Below are 25,571 nucleotides of genomic sequence, written 5' to 3' on the forward strand. Positions count from 1 at the left end.
CATTCTGGGATTTGCAGTTAGAGTGGTGTGTGAGTTGATAGGTTTTGTGCATTAAAAAGGAATTCTTTAGTGTTTGCAGTCAACTCGCACACACTGCAGGATTGACATTTGAAGTGTCCAAGTACTGGATCCATACCCCAAGCAGCGGTGATGGTGTGTCTTTGGGTTGAAGTGGTGGGCCACGTGATCGCTCGTACCAGATGGTTGGCGATGTTGTTGCCCCTCTGGTATGAAAAGAGGGGTGGCTCCCGAAATTGTTCTTCAGAGCGTAAAATGGGCCAATTTTTCTTAATTATTTTGGACACTTTGTTGCTGTCTGGGCTGTATACTGACACGAAGGGAATTCGGCTCATGGTCTTCTTGTTGATGTTGGGAACCAGTAGATCCTCGCGATGATTGTACCAGGCTCGTTTCTTGGCTTTGGTGACAAGGCGTCTGGGGTAACCTCTACTGGTTAATTTGGTAACCAGTATGTCTGCCTCCCTAAAATAGTCTTTACGCCATTTGCAGTTGCGGTGAATCCTTAGGAACTGGCCGTAGGGTAGGCCGTCTCGAAAGCCTCTAGGGTGGTAGCTTGAGTAATGCAAAAGGGTGTTGCGTTCCGTGGGTTTTCGGAAGAGCAGTGTACCCAGGACGCCATCTTCAGCATGAATGGTAACATCAAGGAATGGTAGGTCATTTTTGGTCCATTCACTGGTGAATTTTAAATGTTCCTGTGCTGTATTCAACCAGTCAACAAAAAGTAGGAGAGTGTCTGATGTTCCGTTCCAAATTAATAGAATATCATCTATGTACCGGCGCCACAGGTGGATTTGGGGCCGGTACAGATTGATGGAATTGAGGATCAAAGATTTTTCCATTTTGATTGATATTCATTATTTCTCTTCTCTATACTGACCCGAAGGTGGTACACTGACAGAATATTGACACCTAAAATATCCCCATACCACAATGTCAAGTTATAAATATCAGTGTCAAAAATATCAACATCATATATTTATAATTGTATTTCCAAAAATATTAAACAAATATTGGTCATAAATATAGTTGTACAATTTTTTTGTATAAAAATAAATATATTAAATATGTTCACTAAAAAAATAGATGTAATATACATTTTAATAAATATAACAATTAAATATAATTACAAAGTTAAACACACATATATACTAATTAATATATATATATCGAGATAGATATTTACCTTAAAACAATTAATAAACTATTCATTTCAATTCATTTTAAAATTAAAGAAATTATGTACCAATAAAACAAATTTAGATATATATATATATATATATACATATACCAACCACATATAACATATAAAAAATCATTCTATTATAAATTAAACATTAAACTATTTAAAAATACACAGTACACAATGAAAAACTATTACTAGATGCAGCTCAATTATTGGCTCTGGGTTGCTCAGGTTCTTGTTGAACCTAAAAGTCCTATATATCCCCACAACCAGAAGGGCCCAGTGGATATACCAGTATATTGCTTTAAAAGATCTATGAAGTTACAGGTGAAAACGTGGCAAAATTGTCTGTTTTTCAAACATGCAAGCCCTCTTGTATATACTTTAGTATATACTTATATATGTGTATGTACTTTGTGGGTTCTGGAGATCAGCTCTAGGACTGGTCTGCTTCTTCTTAGGGGATTTTATTTCTGTCCAACTGCCTCTATTTAACTGTTTAATAGAAAACGGACAGCAGAGGTCAGTAAAATACCAGAATTGCTTTCTGCTTAGGGACTTTCTTTTTTTTCTGTTTCTTTTTTCCGCAACAGCCTCTATTTAAATTTCGTCATAGAAAATAACCAGCAGAGGTCAGTAAAATACCAGAATCACTTTAGCATTCTCTAGATTCCTATCCATAGAAATTGTTTTCCATGAGCACCAGTAGACAATAATATTTGTTCAGATCTTGTATTTTTAGTGATACGACCACATTTGGCCCTGATTTTAAACAGATCTTTGGACAATACCATTTCCTGAAAGGCAAAATTTCTCTTCATGTGTTCCCATATGTGGCGTGTCATGCAGTTTAGTGCTTATTTTCCCTCCATGTTAAAGAACAGTACATGTGACCTGACCTGGTCAGAGCCGGTCGCTTCACCCGCCTCGTGGCCCATCCCTGTTGTGCCCGATCTCCGCTTGCTGCCGCCGCCGCCGCTGCCCGCTGTGCCTCTGTTGTGCCCCTGAGCTCGCCTGACCGTACAGTATCTAGTTTTGTTGCCGTTTACTTGTTGAGCATATTATTTTGTTTGTGACCGTCTTTGTTTCTGCCCCTATTGTGCCACTGTATTTTTGGTTGTTGTGTTCTCGAGCCCTGTGCCCCTCCACCCCGCTCCCCGCTCCCTGCCGCTGCTCCCCCCACCCCCGTTCCCTCCTGCATCACCACTTCTCCCCTCCCCACTCGCCACCCCGCCTCCCAGCTGCCCCTCCCTCGCTCCGCCCCCCCACTCTCCATTTATGGCAGAGTCCACGCGTGCGAGCAGCGGGCGCGCCAATGGTGTGCCGAAGGCGCGCCAAAGGCAAGCCCGTCTGCGCCTGTCCGTGCCTGGACCGCGCCCAGCGCCATACCCCCTGGCCCCCGCAGAAGCCACTACACCCGCCGGACATATGATGCCGCCACCCTCAGCGCACTCAACGCCGGCCGACCCCCTGGCTGCCACCAAGCCGCCCCAGGACACACCCACGGACCCTTCACCTGCCAACCCTGCAAATTCTCCTGCAACCGGACCTGCAACTCACCTGCACCCGCCAAGCCGAGCACTAGCAGCAACCACCTGAAGTGCATCCTGCTCAACACCCGATCCGTTCACAGACACGCCGTGGAACTATGGAACCTGCTCGACACCACCTCTCCGGACGTCGCCTTCCTAACAGAGACCTGGATGAATGCCTCCTCAGCACCCGACATCGCCATAGCCATCCCGGACGGATACAAGATCACCCGGAGGGACCGCGTCAACCAGACTGGAGGAGGCATCGCCATCGTCCACCATCCGCATCACGACCAACTCCGACGACACCCTCAGGGCCGCCGAACATCTTCACTTCCAAATACACACCGACCCCAAAACCACTCTCAGAGGCACCCTCATCTACAGACCCCCAGGACCCCGCACACAATTCAGTAAAGACATTGCAGACTTCATCAGCCCTCCGCTGATTACATCCTCCTAGGAGACCTCAACTTCCACCTGGAGAACAGCAACGACAACAACACCACCACCCTGCTGGACAACCACGCCAACCTCGGACTCAAGCAACTGGTGAACACCCCCACCCACTACACCGGACACACGCTGGACCCAATCTTTTCCTCCAGCAAGCACATCTCCTTCAGCCACTCCACCAGACTCCACTGGACCGACCACAGCTGTGTCCACTTCAGCTTCAGAAAGACCACGACTCACCACCTCCCGCAACAAGTCCCCCGCAGGAGCTGGAACAAGATCACCACCGACCAGCTCATCACATCACTTAGCCAGAACCCTCCCGCCGGATCAACGGACCCCAACCAGGCAGCCCTCAACCTCGCACAGTGGATCACCATCTGAGCCGACGACCTCGCGCCCCTGAAAACCCATCCCAACAGGCCCGGAAGCAAGAAAGCCCCATGGTTCAACGACGACATCAAGAACTCCAAGAAGAACTGCCGCACCTTTGAGAAAGCCTGGCGAAAGAACCCGACCACAGACAACATGACAGCCCTCAAGCTCGCCACCCGCAAACACCACCAGCTGATCCACACCACCAAGAAGTCAGCATTCAAGGAACGAATAGACAACAACGCACACAACAGCAAGGAGCTCTTCAGCATCGTCAAAAAGCTCTCCAACCCCAGCGCCGGAAACAATGACATCACCCCCTCACAAGACCTCTGCGACTCACTCGCAACGTTCTTCCACAACAAGATCGCAGACATACACAACAGCTTCGACGAACAAGCCACGCACCCAACCGCAGAACCAACGCCCCCCACCACCACCCTCCGCACCTGGACCCCAGTCAACACCAAGGACACCATCCACACGATGAACACCATCCTCTCCGGATCGCCAACCGACCCATGCCCCCACCACGTCTTCAACAAGGCCGACTCCGTCATCGCACCCCAACTCTGGGACATCATCAACTGCTCCTTCAACACCGCCACCTTCCCGGAGAGCTGGAAGCACGCCGAACTCAGCCCCCTCCTGAAGAAACCATCAGCAGACCCCACCGACCTCAAGAACTACCGCCCCATCTCGCTCCTCTCGTTTTCTGCCAAAGTCATCGAGAAGACCGTCAACAGACAGCTTGCCGCCTACCTCGAGACGAACGGATCCCTCGACTACTCAGAGTCCGGCTTCCGAGCCAACCACAGCACCGAGACCGCCCTCATCGCAGCCACTGACGACATCCGAACCCTGCTCAACAATGGGGAAACAGCGGCCCTCATCCTCTTGGACCTCTCCGCAGCATTCGATACTGTCTGCCACCGCACCCTAGTACAACGCCTAAACAACGTCGGAATCCAAGAGAAGGCGCTGGATTGGATCATCTCGTTCCTCGTCGGAAGAACCCAGAGAGTCCGCCTCCCCCGTTCATATCCGAGGCCACCGAAGTCATCTGCGGCGTACCACAAGGATCATCACTCAGCCCCACCCTCTTCAATGTGTACATGAGCCCCCTCGCAGCCATCGCACGCCAACACAGCCTCAACATCATCTCCTACGCCGAAGACACCCAGCTGATCCTCTCCCTCACTTACGACCCTGCCACCGCCAGAACCAACCTACATGAAGGGATGAAAGAACTAGCTGAATGGATGAAGAACAGCCGCTTGAAACTGAACTCAGACAAGACGGAAGTCCTCATCCTGGGATCATCACCATCTGCCTGGGACGACTCCTGGTGGCCCCCGGCCCTAGGCAGCGCACCCAAACCGACGGACCACGCACGCAACCTGGGCTTCATCCTGGACTCCTCCCTATCGATGACCAGACAAGTCAACGCTGTCTCGTCATCATGTTTCAACATCCTCCGCATGCTCCGTAAGATCTTCCAATGGATCCCCACCGAAACCAGAAAGACGGTCACCCAGGCACTCGTCACCAGCCGACTGGATTACGGAAACACCCTCTACACCGGAACCACAGCCAAACTGCAGAAGAGACTCCAACGCATCCAGAACGCCTCCGCACGTCTTATCCTGGACATCCCCGTCACAGCCGCATCTCCGGACACCTGAAAGACCTGCACTGGCTCCCCGTCAGCAAAAGAATCACGTTCCACCTCCTCACCCACGCACACAAAGCCCTCCACGACCTAGGCCCAAGGTACCTCAACAACCGCCTGACCTTCTACACTCCGACCCGCCAACTACGATCAACCAGCCACGCCCTTGCCGCCGTTCCACGCATTTGAAGAGCCACGATGGGAGGAAGATCCTTCTCCTATCTGGCAGCAAAGACCTGGAATTCCCTCCCCATCCACCTCCGTCTTACCCAAGACCACCTCGCCTTCAGGAAGCAACTCAAGACCTGGCTGTTCGAGCAGTAGCGGACCCCCCTCCCCAAGCGCCTGGAAACCCTCCGGGTGAGTAGCGCGCTATACAAATTCTTGATTTGATTTGATTTGATTTGTTTCAGCATCCAGGCTAATGTGCTGCATAGCTAAATACATATAAGGTCCCAAAGGCGAGACCGATTGCATTGCAAATGCTTGTTCTTATTTTCAACTGTTAGTTTCTATAAAACAATCTTGAAGGATCTACACAAATGAATTCATAATTCAGTCTACTTTTCAGAAGTGTATAGCTTTCCTGGATCCATTATAGCTTTCAGACCTATTTCTACCATTAACTGGAAAGAGGTTGAAAGCACAAACTGTAGCAAAAATAGGCTATTTCTCAGTAAAATACCAAACTCTGTAAAATAATGGTTTTCTGACAAAATTCTGCCTGTCCCTCAAAGCTGGCAAGGTGTTGAGATCAGCACAACAAACCCCTTGTTTATACGATTTGCAGGGGAAAACCAGATGCTTCCTTTTTCAGCAATTTTTCCCCCTTTAAACATATTTTTTGGCTACTTTCTGGGTCCCCCGAGGGGAATCCACAAACCCTGAGTACCTTTAAAATCCCCATGATGTCGGGAGAAAAGTACACAAATTTAGTGTGGATACCTTATGTGGACAAAACGTTACAGGGGCCTAAGCGCGAACTACCCCAAATAGCCAAATAAAGGCTTAGAACGGGGTTGGAGGGATAACAATGAAAGGGTTAAAGTTCTTGGCAAGCACAGCCACGGGGGTCTGGTTAGCAGCTCCAGTGCACTTTCAGAGTCATAACCATCAGCATTGGGGAAAGATGTTGAGGGTGGCCATACAAAAATGGCCCTTTCCTACATTTTTTTAAAACATAATTTTATTGAGTTTCGATACCAATATTATACATGGTACAATGGAAAATTCAACAGTAATACATTGGGAACAAATAGGTGTTCCTTTCTAAGTAATGTCTCAGATAGCACCAATATTCAAATAAAGGTTCATATATATAGAGTGTAAGTAAGGCGTTGCCTATGAAATAAAAAGAGGGGGGTAAGAAAACATTTGGTGAATCTCATAGGCAAACTATCAGATGAGGAAAAATGTAGTAAAATAGAAGAAACTCAGACTTATCTATTTAACTTGAATCTACTCATTCTAGAACTAAACCAAGGACCCCCCTCCCCCCAAGGCACTGGTCTATGTAATAACATAATCATTGATTTTGGAGATTGTAGTCCCACAAACTAATGCAAGTAGCAACAGATTCATACGCTCACATATACATCTAAATTGGCATATATTCATGTGTTTATTTCCCTTGGACAATGGCACTTTCCTACATAATTTAATATTAGGCTTAATTGTGGTACATAATATGTTGTCAAACAAAGTCGCTATGCAATAATTTGTCACACCCGCAGTTGTACTTCTCTGTCCCCAAGCCATCGAGCACTCTTTCTGCTTTTTCTGGTGGAGGATACATGGTTCCAAATTTATTTGCTGCACAAAACTCAAAATCATCAGACAGTGTCATTATCCTGTCAGACAAACAGCACTCACCACAATCAGGGCAGAATGATGCAGACGCCCTCAGGGCAAGAAGCAGGAACACAAGATGCCCCCACATTTGAAGATCTGAAAGAGAGGGTACACATTGTCAATATTATTCAGAATGTCACAGTTTCACTTGTGCCTTAGCCACTCTCAATTGATTACATCATAGATTGCATAATTTTGGATATTCTTCATCTAAAGGTGAAAATGTCTCCTTTTCTGACCTAGTGCAATCCTAGTGACCTGGACACATAGGGTGATGGTGAGAGTGTCTAGTGTTGTGGGGTGTATGAGAGGAGACCCATTGCTTCTAGTCTAGGAGGGTTAATGACTCCCATGTGAGCCCATGTCCCAGGAGCATCACAGACAAGAGTGTGCAGTGTTGTGGGGTGTGTGAGATGAGACCCACTGCTTCTAGTCTGGAAGGGGGGGTTAATGACTCGAATGTGAGCAGATGCCCCAGGAGCATCAGAGTCAAGAGTGCCCACTGCTGTGGGGTGTGTGGGAGGAGAACCCTGCTTCTAGTCTAGGAGGGTTAATGACTAGCGTGTGAGCCCATGCCCCAGGAGCATCACAGACAAGAGTGTGCAGTGCTGTAGGGTGTATGAGATGAGACCCACTGCTTCTAGTCTGGAAGGGGGGGTTAATGACTCGAATGTGAGCAGATGCCCCAGGAGCATCAGAGTCAAGAGTGCCCAGTGCTGTGGGGTGTGCACTATGTGAGATCAGCCTCAGCACTTCATGTCTATGTGTGGGTTGGAGACAAGGGTCTGGCTCAGATCTTAGAGCCCATGGAGTCAATCCATCATGGGGCAATGACAGCAGACTTTTCCCATGCACTCTGCCGTTAGTGCTCCTTAGCTCCCACACTGCCCCCTAGAAGCCAGAAGCCGGCAGCTAAACGCTAAAGCTGCCATCACAGAGACATACCAACAGGAGGATTTTTTGGAGTTCCTTGGTGCTTAAAGTGGAGGAGAAAGCAGAGTAGAGGCCGATGAGGAAGACCAATGTGGAAGATACAAAGGACTTAAGCCGGCGAGGCAAGCTGATCATCAAAAGAGCATAACCGATGTAGCGGCCTTAAATGCACTAATAGAAAACAGAAAGAGGCTATAAAGTGGCAGGAACCCTGGGCAGCTGGACTGCTGCTGGACTGCTGCTAGACGGCTGCTGGACGGCTGCTGGACTGCTGCTAGACGGCTGCTGGACGGCTGCTGGACAGCTGCTGGATGGCTGCTGGACAGCTGCTGGATGGCTGCTGGACGGTGAACAACCGTTACAACTAAACTATTACAACGCACTACCATTACAACACGGTCATTACATCGCAAACCATTACAACGCATTGCGCTGGGGGGCGCTCTAGGATAGGGAATACGTTTAATTTTCTATCCAACACCTTCCCTAGTGTCCACGGGGACTGGAGTTGGAATAGAAAATTATACTTACCACTATCCAGCACCTCTAAGCGCTATGCGTTTTAAAGGTTTGCGATGTAAAAACCGCGTTGTAAAGGCAGGCGTTGTAATAGCCTGCATTGTAACGTCATACGTCCCTGCTGGACGGCTGCTGGACGGCTGCTGGATGGCTGAATTGCGCTTCCCCAACCCAAACGAGGTGAGTGTGCCGCACCGAGTAGTTGGGCAGGTCGAGCTCATTTCCGGTTAGATTACTGGGCCTTGCTTTTGGCAGAGGAGCAGTCCTGCCAAGTACCACACATCTGAAACCGTGTCAGCCCATCAAACATTTACTCTAGTTCAGACCTAGACCCCGGCACAAGTTTAGGTGCAGACAGCAGTAACCACCAGACCAACTAATCCACTTTCAAGTCCGCTTACATTCAAGCCTACCTACAACCTCCACTTCTTCAAAATATAAAGAATCAGCAGAGATAGAATATGGTGGGGAATCGTTCAAAAGCACGCTTGCTTCCATACTTAGAGAAAACACGGCCTTGAACGCATCACAAGCACAAGAAATAGCAACGCTCCATGAACGACTGTCAAAATTGGTGGAAAATATGTCCTCTACCCCGATGAGGTTGAAAGAGGCCGAGGATCATGTTTCAGATTTGGAGGATAAGGTGGCGGGTATGCAGCAAGAAGTCATCCAACTGGAGAAAAGCAAAAATCAGATCAAGAACAAGCTACCGGCTTCAGAGAACTATATTAGAAGCTCTAACCTTTGATTGGTGGGCATTCAGGAGGGTTGTGAGGACACTCAAGTTATGAAATGGACGAGTCACCATTGAAAAAAACAATGGCAGACCTGGAGGGGGATCTAACAATTACTAGGTCTGGACGGTGAAATCTGCTCCGTTCATGGAGTTTGCAGAGTTTTCTGCAATTCGCGCTCCGTGGAGCACACGGAGTGCAGAAAATTCCACTTTGCGTAGAGCAGCAGAGTTTTTTCCCTTTGGTGCTCACGAACTGTAAGCTCGCGAGCGCGAGCTGCTGTTCGGGTAGAATTTTTACCGGATCAGCAGTTTGCACTACACTTCGCCACTTGCGGAACCTCGCAGAGTTTTTTATCAACTTGCGGAGTTCCGCGTGGCAAAACTCTGCGAACTACGCCCAGGCGTAACAATTACAAGAGCTCACAGGGTACCGGCTCAGACACATGCAAATGCAAAATACCCCCGCACTATACTTTGGGATTTTGCATACTATCGCATTAAGGATCGTATCTTAAGCATGGCCATAGCAAAGAGAACTTTTTCAACTGCAGAAGTATTCCAATTTAACATCTTTTCTAATATGTCAGCAGTAGCTGCATGGTGATGAATAGAATTTGTGAAATTGATTGATTTATTTAAGGGTGCCTATGCATCTATAGCCCAACAAGACAAACTTAAAGGCTTAGCAAAGGGCCAATTATTTTTATTTTCCAATATTAGATTACTTCTTATGAAAATGTCTAATTAAAATTCAAAAATTGATAGCTCTTTAGACTTTATATACCATGATGGATTTCTGCGGACGGGAGGGACACTCTGGAATCTGATTCCAAGAAGGTGCTAAGTTAAACGCAGAGGGGGTGCAACACATGGCATCCAGACAAAGTTGGGATGGGGAGGGAAGTGCGGGCAATCCTTTGGCAGGGGGGTCATGGGTAATTAAAGGCTGTGGGGGTGAAGCAAAGGAAGAACTGGAGAGTTCACTCTCATGTTCTTCAATTTTGGAAAACGGGATGGGGTCAAACAAAGCCAGAATTGCAAAAGAGAAGTCAAAGAAGGACAGGGAGAGAGCATCAAAGAAGAAAAACAGCTTTAGGTGCACAACACATCTACCATTACATAATGCACTTTATATTGTAGGATGCACTTTGGTCGTGTGTAATTAGATAAATAGGTAGCTTTAGGGATATGACACTTTATTTTTTTGTTAAAGGAGACAATCTCTCCTATAAAAGGAAATTAGGAAGGGAATTATGTAGTCAAAAATATGCACCATCTTGACATAATTCTTCCTTATTTTTTTCTTTTTTTTGTAGAGTTTTATATAGTACGAACTAGACCCGAACCAAATCAGGTATCAGAGGGCTTTACATAGCACCAGTTACGTTACATGAGGACACACATTCATTTTAGTCACAGGGAGATTACGTGATTTGCCCAGAATCACAGGAGGTTTTGCATCGAACCCAGATCCCCAGGTCTGAGGTTGAGCGCCCTAGCCGTCAGGCCAACTCCTCTCCCCGAGAGCAGCAGCAGTCGATTGCCAAGTCCTTGTCAGCTGGCCCTATATCTGGTGGAGACTATGGCACAGGCTGGTTCGCAGTTCTTCGAAGTGCTCCACCCATCTTCACTGTTGGCCTTCGTTACACATGATTGTATTCCCAGCTTTGTATTAACAGTTCTTTCTGGCTTGCTCTGTTGTAGAGTTCTTTCTAGTTTCCATGGCTTGCTGCTTCATGGGCTTCTGTGGCAAGACCAATGATGAATCTTCGCTTATCTGCTCATAAGATTCTATTCGCTTCCTTGTTGATTTTGGTGTATTTGCCTTCAGCTTGCACTTTTTCTGCTCTTGTTCGGCTGGTGTTGACTGCAGCTTTCTTTTCCTTTCTCACTTGGATTTTGCAGAGAGTCTCGGGGGAGATCCATTCTGTTTGCCGGTGTTTATTGAGACCCAGTACCTGATGACAGTTTGATGTTGCTATTTCTTTTATCTTCTCCCACTGACCTGCTACTGGGTCTGTGTCATCCTCTAGCTCTTGCAGGACTTGAAATTTGTTACTGGGGGTGACTGAATTTTCACTCCGTTTCTTTGCCTTTTTGAGGATAGTCGTGTTATATTGCTGGAGTTGGTTTGTCAGTTCCATTAAGGGCTGCTTCGTTAAGTTAAAAGGTCAGGTTTGGTAATACCAATGTAAAATCCAAGCAGAAACTTGGAGGACAACCATCACTACCACCAACAAAGTCCGCGGCTTCAACACCTGTCTGAGGAAAATCCTTCACATCCACTGACCTAACGCCACCAGCAACAACATCGTATGACAGCAGACTTTTAATTTCCCTGCTCATGAAGAAATCAGGAAAAGACACTGGGGCTGGATAGGTCACACCCTCTGCAAGCTCGTACCAAACAACACCAAGCAAGCCCTCACCTGCACCCCTCAATGGTAACGGAAAAGTGGGAAGGCCAAGAAACACCTGCTGTCAGGGCCTCAAGACTGACTGCAAGGAGATGGGTTACAACGGGAGTCAGATGGAAAAACAAAAGACAGGACTGAGATGACTGGAGCACCTGGTTGATGACCCATACCCAAGGAGGGGTAGGTGGCATAAATAGGTAAGTAGAAACGCATTCTGCAAACACTACCTCAGAAAGGTAAATACCTCATCCTCACTCCTGCGGTTGCTCCCTCAGAGAGATACATACCTCCTGCTCACTGCGTGGGAGTCTGAATTATTTTTGACACTTACATTGCTTCGCAGAAAGTTAAATTTCACCTGCTTGATGTCTGAAATCTACATTCACGCATTCACTCTTTTAACAATTTCTCAGGGAGTTTAAGAAAGAAACTGTGTGGCATGTTCTTGTACTCAATGGTGCTAAATGTGTGTTGTGTCCTGCCCTATATATAATGTTGTCATCTATTTTCGAGAGAGTGAAATACCCCATTCACACTCTCTCTAATCTGTTGTATCACACACTCTTTGGCTGTAATGTCCAGCACTACCTCCAATGCTACCATCCATTCCTTATCACGTTAAATAGTCTTTACTCACTGTCTATAATTTCTGTATCCCACACTCACTGTCTCTAATCTCCCGGATCCCATACTCACTGTCTCTAATCTCCCGGATCCCACACTCACTGCCTCTAATCTCCTTCATCCCATACTCACTGTCTCTAATCTCCTGGATCCCATACTCACTGTCTATAATCTCCCGGATCCCATACTCACTGCCTCTAATCTCCTTCATCCCATACTCACTGTCTCTAATCTCCTGGATCCCATACTCACTGTCTATAATCTCCCGGATCCCATACTCACTGTCTCTAATCTCCTGGATCCCATACTCACTGTCTCTCATCTCCTGGATCCCATACTCACTGTCTCCAATCTCCTGGATCCCATACTCACTGTCTCTAATCTCCTGGATCCCATACTCACTGCCTCTAATCTCCTGGATCCCATACTCACTGTCTCTAATCTCCTGGATCTCATACTCACTGTCTCTAATCTCCCGGATCCCATACTCACTGTCTCTAATCTCCTGGATCCCATACTCACTGTCTATAATCTCCCGGATCCCATACTCACTGTCTCTAATCTCCTGGATCCCATACTCACTGTCTCTCATCTCCTGGATCCCATACTCACTGTCTCCAATCTCCTGGATCCCATACTCACTGTCTCTAATCTCCTGGATCCCATACTCACTGCCTCTAATCTCCTGGATCCCATACTCACTGTCTCCAATCTCCTGGATCCCATACTCACTGTCTCTAATCTCCTGGATCCCATACTCACTGTCTCTAATCTCCTGGATCCCATACTCAGTGTCTCTATTCTCCTACATTGCCTTCAATGTTACCCTCTCTTATCGAGTTAAATAACCCATACTCACCGTCTCGGATCACTTGTAGTCCATTCTCACTGTCTGTAATCCTGTATCCCATAACCTCCCGTCTACTCACTGTCTCTATTCTTCTGCACTACCTTCAATGCTACCCTCTCATTCTTATTGAGTTAAATACCCCATACTCGCTGACTGTAATCACTTGTACCCCATACTCACTGCCTTTAATCTCTTTCCCCTATACTAATTTTTCCTGATCTGATGCACCCAATAAACACTGTCTCAAATCTCCCTTGTTATCTCCAGAGCTGCCATCTGCCATATCTTTCTTGTGGAGTTAAATACTCCATATTCATTGTTGGGAATATCTGACATGTTCATTTCTTCCTCATACTGTGAAACATGCCGCATTCTGGACATCCCAATCTCTTCCTCGGGGTGAGACTCATTCCCTGTCTGGAGTTGTCTCTCTAATCTCTCCCAGTTCCATCTTGTCCTATGGGATTGAGAAACATAATACTCACTCTCCGGAGCTCCACAGGTCTGTACGGTACTCAAGTGATGTGAGGTGATGGCGGGATACTCTAAACTTTAAATTGAGGCAGACTGCCCCTATATATCTGACCCTGCATGAGGGGAGGGATCCGTCTCCTGTCCAGTGTCCAATCAATTCAATCATTTGCATCTTCAAGACTGACACTAACTCCACCCTCCTGGGCTTGGCGTTTAGGGTAAAATCACCTTTGGCATGAACACATGAAGACACACACACACACACATAGAACAGGGGACTGCCATTGAAGCCACCAGCGCAACTAAATATGTTGAAGGCTGAGCTAAGGCTTTATAACTTTGGATAAAAACAGACCCTGTATCAGCTGGCCTTTTCCATTTGCAGTGTTGCTCATGCTTAGCTCCTTTCAAGACTCCATCCAGACTTACAATAATGCCATATTAAAGATGGCAGTGCAACATTACCTTCATTAGAATAGCTATAGGATGTCTATAATTGCTCACGGTTCGTTGACATTTCTTCAAACTGATTAAAGATTGTGTTACAAAGAAGAGGCGTACAGGTAGATTATCAGGAGTCTTCTTTATTCAGTCTCAACACCATCACAGGTTCCAGTCAGCTGTGGAATGTTCACACATTCTTGGCTGGGTTGTACCAAGGGGAATGATGGCAGAGGGGTGGCGGGGCGTACCAAGAGGGATTACAACACATCTCCTTACCGAGGGAAAGGGAAGGAAGGAAGGAAAAGGAGAGGGAGAGACGGGGTGCAGGGCAGTAACACACTGCCTAGAGGACAAAACAATATAACGTTGAACAAGGTCGGAAGACCACCTAAAAGAAGGTCAAAACATACAGTAACAATAGTAAAATAGGTCTCATGTGACACAGTAGTCGTTTGTCCACCTGGGTGCAACTGTGGGACTTAATGACCTCCTTGGGGTCACACTGGTCGTACTGCATGTTTGTGCCTCTAACTGGGGGACATACACTTCCATGTGAGGGACAATCCTGTCCATACTCCGTCTATGTCTGTTGGCCAGCTGGACAACATTTCTTCCCACTTTAGTTACCCTCATGGGTTCAGAGAATCTTGTGGCCTCCCTTCTCCGTGGTATAGGAAGGTCTACTCGGACCCAATCACCTTCCTTGATCAAGTGAGCAGTTATGTGTTTGTTTGCATCATACCTTGCTTTGTACTTGGCTTGGTGATCTGTGATTCTCTTACCAATCTTTTCACAGTTAACATGACACCTGTCCTGCCTTTTTACAGGGGGCGAGAGTCTGGTTTTAGGAGCTCTCCCTTTTAATGAGCTAAAAGGAGATATCCCAGTGACTAAATTGGGAGTAGTACGATAGGCCCAGAGTGTTTCTTGCAGTGTCTCTTCTGCCGAGATGCCTAGGATCTCTTCACACTGTGTGCACTCTTTTACCAGGCGGTTCATGCGTTCCACCAACCCGTTGGCAAGGGGACAATAGAGGGTGGTTTTATGGTGGACGATGCCCATGTCAGAAAGGAATTACCTCATGTTTTCTTAGGTAATCTGTATCCTATTATCAGTGACCAGGATATCTGGGATGCTTTCCTCAAAGAAAACGTCTTTTAGGAAGCCTATAAGTACCTTTGTATCAATTTGGTGGACACATTTGAAACCATCAACCTTGGGTGGTAATCCACCATGACCAGTATTCCTTCAAACTCTTGAGGTTGAATGGGGGCCAATTATGTCAAGAGCTAGTTTGGACAAGGGGCTGTCTGGCACCAAAACTGGGGATAGTGGGGGTTTCCTTGTCTGTCGGATTTTATCAGATTTGCTGCATTCAAGGCAGTCCCTCACTGTGTGTTCCGCCATGGTATCCATCCCTGGCCACCAGTAATCCAGTCTTATCTTGTTCCTCGTAAGGCTACGCCCCAAGTGACCAATGTGGGCCAGGTCTACAATTTTCTGTTTGAGGGATATGGGTGGGACAATTTTCTCTCCTGTATAAACCATGCCGTCCTGAATGTTAAGTTCCAGTTTCACCTCCCACAACCCACTCAATGGTGTTGCTACCTTACTCTTTTCGTTAGGCCACCCTCTGACAATAAAGTTTTTAAGGGTTTGCATATTCATATAATTGCGTAAGCACTCCTCCCATTCCTCCTTGCTTAAACATGTCAGTTTTAGGATTCTTTCCTCATCTTCGCTTAGAATAGCACAATCTTTTTTTTCAGTCGGTGAGCGAGACAAGAAATCTGCTACCACATTTTTTGAGCCTGGCATATAATTTACAGAGAAATAGTACCCCTCCAATCCCAAAATCCATCTTGCTACCAGTGGTGTGGTTTTTTCAGACCCTTTGGTTGTAAATGCATACATGAGGGGTTTGTGTTTGGTTCTCACAAAGAAGAAAATAACCACAGGAAAAACGGAAATGTTTGATGGCCCATGAACATGCCAGGGCTTCTTTTTCCACCACACAGTAGTTTGCTACTGCCCCTTTAAGGGCGCGTGAAGTAAAGGCAACGACCTGTTCCTTGCCATTGACGATCTGGGTGAGGCTAGCCCCTAACCCTTTATTGCTTGCGTCGGTGCATAGGACAGTGGATTTCGTGGGATCGAACATGCCCAACGATGGGGCGGAGGCAATGCTTTCCTTCTCTGTGATTAACACCGCTTGACAGTTCTCATTCCATACAAAAGCGACTGGAGCTACCGCTGGGCCTCTGATTGGATACCCCTTCCCGGGACTGCCCACACAAAGCCTCCAATTATGTCCAATATGCCCCCGCGACTTGCACTTCGACACTCAAAATTGTTGCGGTGAATAGTAAATTTAGCTCTCCCCTCGTGGACTCCTCAATGCGCGGTCGCAGGCTGGGGCTGCCGCTCACTTCACCGGTCACAAGGTCCACAAAGTTAATTGGGTTCCCCGCGAACCCTTAAACCATGCGGGCACTTGCTGGGGCTTCCGCTAACCACACGGCATCGTTTCCTCACTGGCACTTGATTCAGGGACTGTAGTAGTCGCTCAACTCAGACACAGTTCTCACAGGGGTAAACATCTTAGGCTGCTGCTACCTGCAATCGACTAGAGGATGCTCTCTCTCTTCTCCGATGCACTTGAGATAGGACCGTTCATGACACCGGGGGTGCCACCTCGCCACTTGTCTGTAACTGGAAAGCAGGGTGATCCAATGCGCTAGGTGGCAAAAGGGTGCAGGAAGAAATCGACTACGCAGACATCATTAGTCTCATGGGACTCTCACAAGAAGCGCCAGGACATTCAAGGATCAAGATATCTTGAGGCCAGAGTTCAATCATCAGTATCATGTAAGGTAGAAACCTTATTAAAATTACTGGCTGTCACTGGAGTACATATTGGGGGTGATACTGTACCGTCCCCACACCGTTGTGCGTCGCCAGTGTTACAAAGAAGAGGCGTACAGGTAGATTATCAGGAGTCTTCTTTATTCTGTCTCAACACCATCACAGGATCTAGTCAGCTGGAGTCAGCTGTGGAATGTTCACACATTCTTGCCTGGGTTGTACCAAGGGGAATGAGGGCAGAGGGGTGGCGGGGCGTACCAAGAGGGATTACAACAGATTGCTCTCCATAACCCGATTGTGCCCTACTGCCCTTCCTTTGATGGTCCAGTTAATGATGTATATTATGGCTCCTTCCCTTGGCGAAGTCATCAACTGTTCCTGGGCACCCTTTAGAATGCCAGCTTGAAAGGGTTGTGTGGGGTTTGACTTACGTGGTACATGTTGATGAGGTGTGTAAAGTTTGATGATGTGACGGTGCACAGTGCACTGACTGTTGCTGCGCATAAGCATGAGTGTTGCAGACATCTGTGGGGGGTATTATATAGAGTTCACTCAGTAGCCTAAAAGACAAATCATTTGGGGCTCGGTTACACCACCAAGGACGATTGTTGGAGCTCATCCGGGAGTGACAGAGAAGCAACCAGTTGTAGGCACTCTACAAACACCAGCGAGCATTACATGCAGTCTCCCCTGTAGCTTAATAGAAACCAAACAGTCGACACAAGAGTAGCAGGGGAGCAACTTGTTGCAGGCACTGCTAATTCACCATGGAGTATCATATTGAGACCTCACAGGAGTAACAGGGGAGCAACTAATTGGAAGAACTGTTGATTCGCCAAGGAGTATTATATGGAGTCCAAGCAGAAGTAACAGGGGAGCAACCCGTTGGAAGAACTGTTAACCCACCTGGGAGTATTGCATGGAGTCCACGCAGGACTAACAGGGGAGCAACTCATTGGAGGCACTTTTAATCCACCAATGAGTATTATATGGAGTTCACGCAGGAGTGCAATGAAAAAGATTGAACACGCACAGCTTAGCTGTTTGGAGTATTGAGAAAGTTGTAGCGTGCCACGGAGGTCTCACTCTCTGACCATGGAGTGTTAGGAATAACTGGGTTTAAGCGTTCTCTAAATTTAGAAAATGTCCCTCTAGGCGCAGCTGAGTTTGTTTGCTTGTTGCGATTTTCACATTATTATCCGAAAGTATACAAAATCTTCTAGCCGTTGTAGGTAGTTCGCACTTGAATGTCTATTTATATAATAAAGACATGTTCACTTCAGTATCCATAGAAGTTTCATCCTTATTATTTATCAAACATCCCAATGCATTTCGGATTCTGAGTGAGTCCTTCATCAGGGGAAATCTAGATGTGAAAAAAAACAAAAATAAATTCAAATACAACAAGGATCCGCATCCTGTGGATTATTAATCGTTAGCCTCGTGTTGTGTGGCAGTTTCTTTTTAAGCTCTTTAGCATCATCAATATGTCAATGTTTTACAATAGACTATACTGAGTAATAGGTGGCTATGTTTAATCGTAACTGTGCTCTTTTTCGATAGGCTTGAGCCCAGGGACAGTGAACCTGTAAAAACATGCTTTGAAGAATTCAGTCGGATCCGTGATTAATATCAGAATCTGTGCTTAACGGGCATTAAAAAGCAGTGTTGCAGGCAGTGAAGGTGCTTTAAGAAAATAGACGTGGAGCCAACAGTAAACGTGTTCGGGCGGGTTGGCGCGTTTAACATGAACTAGGGTTTCAAAAAGAAGTGTGTTGTGAAAGCTATAGTGCTGCATTCGTGGTGATCTTAAAAATCCTGATTACATGCAAGGTGAAACTTAATGTTATTGATGATAGAAATGACAATCGCTTGCGTTCTCAGCATGCACTTCTTACTTTTTTCGTCAAGCTGAACCACCGCTTGAATTCAAAGTTATGCACGGAAACTGAATACGCACATCACTGCATACGCTTTTACAAACATTCACAAAGGGTTAGGGGTCCCTCTGGACCCTTCCTATTTGTGAATGGGTTACCACCTACTTGAAGTAGGTGGTAACATGCAAATATACATATATTAGGATTCGCTAATTGGAAGGGTCGCCCTAAACATGCCACTTCCAAATAGCGAATCGCAAACCCATTTTGCAATTCGTTAACAGGTTTCTGAATTGCAAAAGAGGGTTTGAAACATGTATCTAGCATTTTTTGCGATCGCAAATGGACTGATTCTCAGAATCGGCCCGTTTGTGCACACAAAAATGTTTGATACGTGTGGCACTAAATTTTGTTCCCATTTTGGAAATACATATGTATACTTGATACCTATTTTCACGCTTTATACTTTCACAAATTAATTGCTATAAACCCGGTACATAATGAAAAATGATTACAAGACGCAGCTCTGTTATTGGCTCTGGGTTCGTCTGCTTCTTGGTGAACCTACAAGTCCTATATATCCTCACAACCAGAAGGGTCCAGCGGATGTAACGGAATATTGCTTTAAAAGATCTGTTGTACTTTAAAGAAGTTACAGGTGAAAACGTTGGCACAAATGGCTGTTTTCTCAACTAATTTGAGATTTTTCTTATTTGTCAACTGTTAGTTTCTATTAAAAAAAACGTGCAGGATCTACACAAATGACCCCTTGCTGAATTGAAAAGTGTTTTAACTTTTCAAAAATGAATAGCTTCCTGGGATCCCATACCCATTTCTAACACTAACTGGAAGGAGGTTGAAAACACAAAAAGTAGCAACAATAGGCTATGTCCCAGTAAAATGCCAAACTGTGTAAAATAATGGTTTCTTGACAAAAGGCTGCCAGTCCCTAAAAGCTGGGAAGATGGTGATTTCAGAACCGCAAACCTTTTGTTTATACCATTTGCAGGGGAAAAACCACACGCTTTCATCTGCAGCATTTTTCCACCTTTTAGAAAAAATATAGCTGTATTTTGTAGGGGAATGCACAAACCTTGAGTTCCTTTAAAATCCCAATGATGTCAGAAGAAAAAAAACGCAAATTTGGTGTAGACACCTTATGAAGACAAAACATTACAGGGGCCTAAGCACAAACTACCCCAAATAGCCAGAAAAAGGCTTAGCACAAGAGAAGTCCTAGCAGCAAAAGGGTTAGAGTGCTTGGCAAGCACTGACACTGGGACCTGGTTAGCAGCTCTAGTGCACTTTCAGCGTCAAAACCATCAGTATTGGAGAAAAACGTTGAGGGTGGCCATACAAAAATGGCACTTTCCTACATAATGTAATATTAGACTTAACTGTGGTACGTAATATGTTATCTTACAATGTCGCTATGCTATAATTTGTCACACCAACAGGTGTACTTCTGTCCCCAAGCCATCAAGCACTCTTTCTGCTTTTTCTGGTGCTCTGGAGAGGATGCAAGGTGACACGTGCCAATCCAATCCAAAAAGCTTTATTTGACATATTAAGTCATAAAAGCACACAGAAAAAATGCATTTACTGCACAAAACTCACAATAAAAGCATACACACAGTAGTTCATCCTTTTACCCTTGCACTAAAAGCTGTACATGTACAAATCATAAGACAGTGTCATTAACCTGTCAGACAAACAGCACTCACCACATTAAGGACAGAATGAAGTGGACGCCCTCAGGGCAAGAAGCAGGAACATAATGTTCCCCCATATTTGAAGATCTGAAGGAGTAGGCAAACGTTGTCAATATTATTCAGAATGACACAGTTTACACTTGTTCCTTAGCCACTCTTAATTGATTACATCATCGCTTGCATACTTTTGGAAATTATTCATCTAACTGTGAAAATGTTTCCTTCTCTGCCGTAGCGCAATCCTAGTGACTTGGACACCTTGAAGGATGGTGAGGGCGTCCAGTGCTGTGGGGTGTGTGAGAAGAGACCCCCTGCTTCTATTCTAGGAGGGGGGTTAATGCCTCCCATGTGAGCCCGTGCCCCAGGGGCATCAGAGTCAAGAGTGTCCAATGCTCTAATCTCCTGGATCCCACACTCACTGTCTCTCATCTCCTGGGTCCTATAATCAATGTCTCTAATTTCCCAGATCCCATACTCACTGTCTCTCACATCCCAGATCCCATACGCCCTGTGTCTCATCTCCTGGATCCCATACTCACTGCCTCTAATCTCCTGGATCCCATACTCCCTGTCTCTCATATCCTGGATCCCATACTCCCTGACTCTAATCTCCTGGATCCCATACTCACTGCCTCTAATCTCCTGGATCCCATACTCCCTGTCTCTCATGTCCTGGATCCCATACTCCCTGTCTCTCATATCCTGGATCCCATATTCACTGTCTCTCATATCCTGGATCTCATACTCCCTGTCTCTCATATCCTGGATCCCATACTCACTGCCTCTAATCTCCTGGATCCCATACTTACTGCCTCTAATCTCCTGGATCCCATACTCCCTGTCTCTCATGTCCTGGATCCCATACTCCCTGTCTCTCATATCCTGGATCCCATACTCACTGTCTCTCATATCCTGGATCTCATACTCCCTGTCTCTCATATCCTGGATCCCATACTCACTGCCTCTAATCTCCTGGATCCCATACTCACTGCCTCTAATCTCCTGGATCCCATACTCACTGCCTCTAATCTCCTGGATCCCATACTCACTGCCTCTAATCTCCTGGATTTCATACTCCCTGTCTCTCATATTCTGGATCCCATACTCACTGCCTCTAATCTCCTGGATCCCATACTCCCTGTCTCTCATATCCTGGATCCCATACTCACTGCCTCTAATCTCCTGGATCCCATACTCCCTGCCTCTAATCTCCTGGATTCCATACTCACTGTCTCTAATCTCCTGGATCCCATACTCACTGTCTCTAATCTCCTGGATTCCATACTCACTGTCTGTACTCTCCTGGATCCCATACTCACTGCCTCTAATCTCCTGGATTCCATACTCACTGTCTGTACTCTCCTGGATCCCATACTCACTGCCTCTAATCTCTCAGATTCCATACTCACTGTCTCTCATCTCCCGGATTCCATACTCTCTGTCTGTAATCTCCTGGATCTCATACTCACTGTCTCTAATCTCCTGGATCCCATACTCACTGTCTCTAATCTCCTGGATCCCATACTCACTGTCTCTCATATCCTGGATCCCATACTCACTGCCTCTAATCTCCTGGATCCCATACTCACTGTCTCTCATATCCCGGATCCCATACTCACTGTCCCTCATATCCTGGATCCCATACTCACTGCCTCTAATCAGCTGGATCCCATACTCACTGTCTCTAATCTCCTGGATCCCATACTCACTGTCTCTAATCTCCTGGATCCCATACTCACTGTCTCTCATATCCCGGATCCCATACTCACTGTCTCTCATATCCTGGATCCCATACTCACTGTCTCTAATCTCCTGGATCCCATACTCACTGTCTCTCATATCCCGGATCCCATACTCACTGTCCCTCATATCCTGGATCCCATACTCACTGTCTCTAATCTCCTGGATCCCATACTCACTGTCTCTAATCTCCTGGATCCCATACTCACTGTCTCTAATCTCCTGGATCCCATACTCACTGCCTCTAATCTCCTAGATCCCATACTCACTGTCTCTAATCTCCTGGATCCCATACTCACTGTCTCTCATATCCTGGATCCCATACTCACTGCCTCTCATATCCTGTATCCCATTTTCACTGCCTCTATTCTCCTGGATCCCATACTCAATGTCTCTAATCTCCTGGATCCCATACTCAGTGTTGTGATGTATTCCTATAGGTTCTGTATCGATCCCCCTATTCCTGACCCTGTTCTGGTTAATAATTAACTAGCAGCCATCCCACGGTACAAAAAACCGTTATCTGATTAAGCCACACCACGGCACAGGAACGCGTTATCTGATTAGGTCATAACGCTTGCCATCTAATTAGGCAAGCACTATTCCTCCAGTCCCTGATAAGGCATACGGAGTTCTCAAAACAATTTAAACCTATGACAACCTGGGAAAATCCCTGCGGCCATTGTTTTGATTTCACCGAGAACTTCAGCAAAAGAATGTGCGAACAAGCCCGTTCATATGACATCCTTATTGACGTATCCATGTCCATCCTTACGTCAATCTCGGCACCTTACAGGTATAAATATTACCGACATTGCCTTAAGCAAACATACGCGGTGGTCACGAGATCGGAGCAGCGAGACTTGCCGAAGAGGCCAGCACAGAGCGGACCCCACTGGCGCTGCCCCGCCTTCCTGACGCGCTGAGAACGAGACGCTGCTTTTCTCCTGCCGAGAAATCCAGCTCCGGCGCTTCCAAGCAGCCCTCGCAGGCAGCTGGAATATCAAGACCAGAGATGAGAGATACCAGCCCTCAACCATTCTAGATCTCAGGTACAGAACTGAATAACCCCTTGCAGAGAATTCTTGATTCAGTCACTTGGCAAAACAAACTTAACTTAAACTGCTACTTATCTACTCCCGCCCACGTATTAGGCTTAGGTCAGGTACACTGGGGTAGGCGTGGTTAGAAGCACCAGTTGAGTACGATTAGTCAAATGTATATATGTATGTATATATTTTATCAGTTTTAAATATCATATGGCTTAGAAACCATATCAATGCTTCTGCAGTATTATTTTATACTTCTGCTTTTATTGTATGCACTTTACTTAACCATAAGTATCGAAATAATATCGATTCATTTCTCTTGTACGAGAAAAGAGACTAATCAATAAATAACATCTTTTATTGAACACGCCCGTCTCTTCCTTTTCTCTACAATCTGGTGAAACTAAGAATGCACTGAACTGACTGAGTAAAATAAGTTGTCTTTTGTTTTCACACGACTCTAGAGATACACTCTTGATTAGGGGAGAGCAAAGTTGCCATGTTCTATGGTTGTCAGAAACTAAATCCCTTCTTGTCTATCCAGGGAGGTTAAACTCCTCCTCGCCTATTCAAGAAAGTTTCTAGTGAACTCTGAGCTAGCTGGCAAAACCAAAAACTTTAAGTCTAATATCGTCAGTAGAAGACCTAGTTAACCTCTGTCCTAGGTCTATACTATTGAAGGTATTATTCCAATGCGCAGAGCCTATTGGGATAATAGGAACTACACTACATGGCGCCCAACCGTTTGGATAGGCGATAAAACTAACGCAAGACATTAGAGTAACTCAGTCGTGCTTTTTCACACAGAACCCCTTTTTTCCCATAATACTCCAAAGACGTCTGGAGTGGGTGAAAGGTCATATCCGCCAAACCTCGCAGGAGGAGACTCCTATGTATGGTTCTTGGTTTAGTCAACGTTGAAGGATACACTGTTCCAAAATATTGTGCATCTAATCTTTGTTTCCATAGAAACCTGATCTGCAAACAAACAGAATAACCTTCCTGTCGGTAAAATGATAGATAGTGATGAAGAAAGGGAGACAGCTAGAATAGCAGCTGAACTCCTAGTAGCAGACAATACTCTGCTGGAAAATGACCCAAATGCAATACTCATCCCGGTCAACATAAGGAAATCTATAACCTTAAAACTTATAGAAAATGGACTGACACCAAGAGGTGGTACAGTCATATTCGTAATTGAGGCACACGAATATCGGCAGACAGAGGTATTCTATTCATGGATAAACTTTCCAGCAGCAAACGCTGTAACAAAAGAGTTCCACTATTATAAAATAGAGGAACCACCGGAAATCTACACTCCCTTCGAGGAGGTGGAAATACCACTCAAATTCCAAGAGCACCTGCTCTTGTTTCATGGCGCCCTAAAACATAATAATCACATCACCAGGCTCGGTCCACTAGGTAGACCAGGAGCAACGTGGCCGGTCCTAGCCGGATATACACCACATCCAGACATTGAAGAAATGCCTGCAGCAGAGCTTTTAATACAGCTAAAACAACTAATCAAAATACATAGACAATTAGTCCAATATGTAATGCGGACTTCAACAGTCCAACCAGCAGTTAAAATTCCACAGCTGAACCCTCATCAGGGTAACACAAATAAAATTACACCACAGAACATACAGTCCTGTCTGGGTAAAGTACCCGCAAAACGGGAACAAATACCCTTCTGGCTAGCACAAAAAATCACTCAAATAGAGGCGGTGTTTCCAGACACCAACCCGGTAGAAAAACACAGGATTCTGACTTTCTGTCTTCCAATGGGAATCGCACCACACGTGGAAGACTGTGACACTTGGGGTACAGTCTTTGCTTCCATATACACAAAAACACATGGTGTACCATCCATGTCAGTAATACCAGATGTGCTAAAACAAATTCAAGATGAATACGGTCCAGAACCCGCTTTAACTCTCGGTATGAAATTACTGAAGGACTTCAAGCAGGTCTCGGCTATATTATTAGCCAACATAAAGGGAGAAGCAGCAAACGTGGCGATCCGCCAGAGGTTAAAAGAGACAGATATAGCAGACCAACCAACTGAAATTGCCAGAATCATAGAAAAATCCTATGAAGAACTAGGAAGAGATAGTTTGGGTGGAATACCAGTGAAACCCCAACTAGTTGAAAGTCCTGAAAAGGTATTTATAAAAAATTATTTAAACACTCAAAAAAAGAGCTGGGATGGAAACAAACAATCCAATCCTAAAG

The 25,571-nt window shown here is 45.8% G+C and overlaps 1 protein-coding gene across 1 annotated transcript in view; it reads right to left on the reverse strand.

Annotated features, from left to right (window-relative positions):
• Positions 1–13,713, reverse strand: part of LOC144822597 (scavenger receptor cysteine-rich domain-containing protein DMBT1-like) — a 754,829-nt gene extending 741,116 nt beyond the window's left edge. Inside the window, exons 1-2 of the mRNA XM_078680324.1 lie at positions 13,658–13,713; positions 7,112–7,186 (exon numbers count right to left, since the gene is read on the reverse strand). Of these exons, the coding sequence (XP_078536450.1) occupies positions 7,112–7,178 (67 nt within the window). The 5' untranslated portion in view covers positions 7,179–7,186; positions 13,658–13,713. The remainder of the gene's footprint in view (positions 1–7,111; positions 7,187–13,657) is intronic.
• Between the last annotated feature and the right edge of the window lie 11,858 nt (positions 13,714–25,571).

The sequence above is a fragment of the Lissotriton helveticus genome, chromosome 3_1 (assembly GCF_964261635.1).
Source record: "Lissotriton helveticus chromosome 3_1, aLisHel1.1, whole genome shotgun sequence".
Lineage (NCBI taxonomy): Eukaryota > Metazoa > Chordata > Amphibia > Caudata > Salamandridae > Lissotriton > Lissotriton helveticus.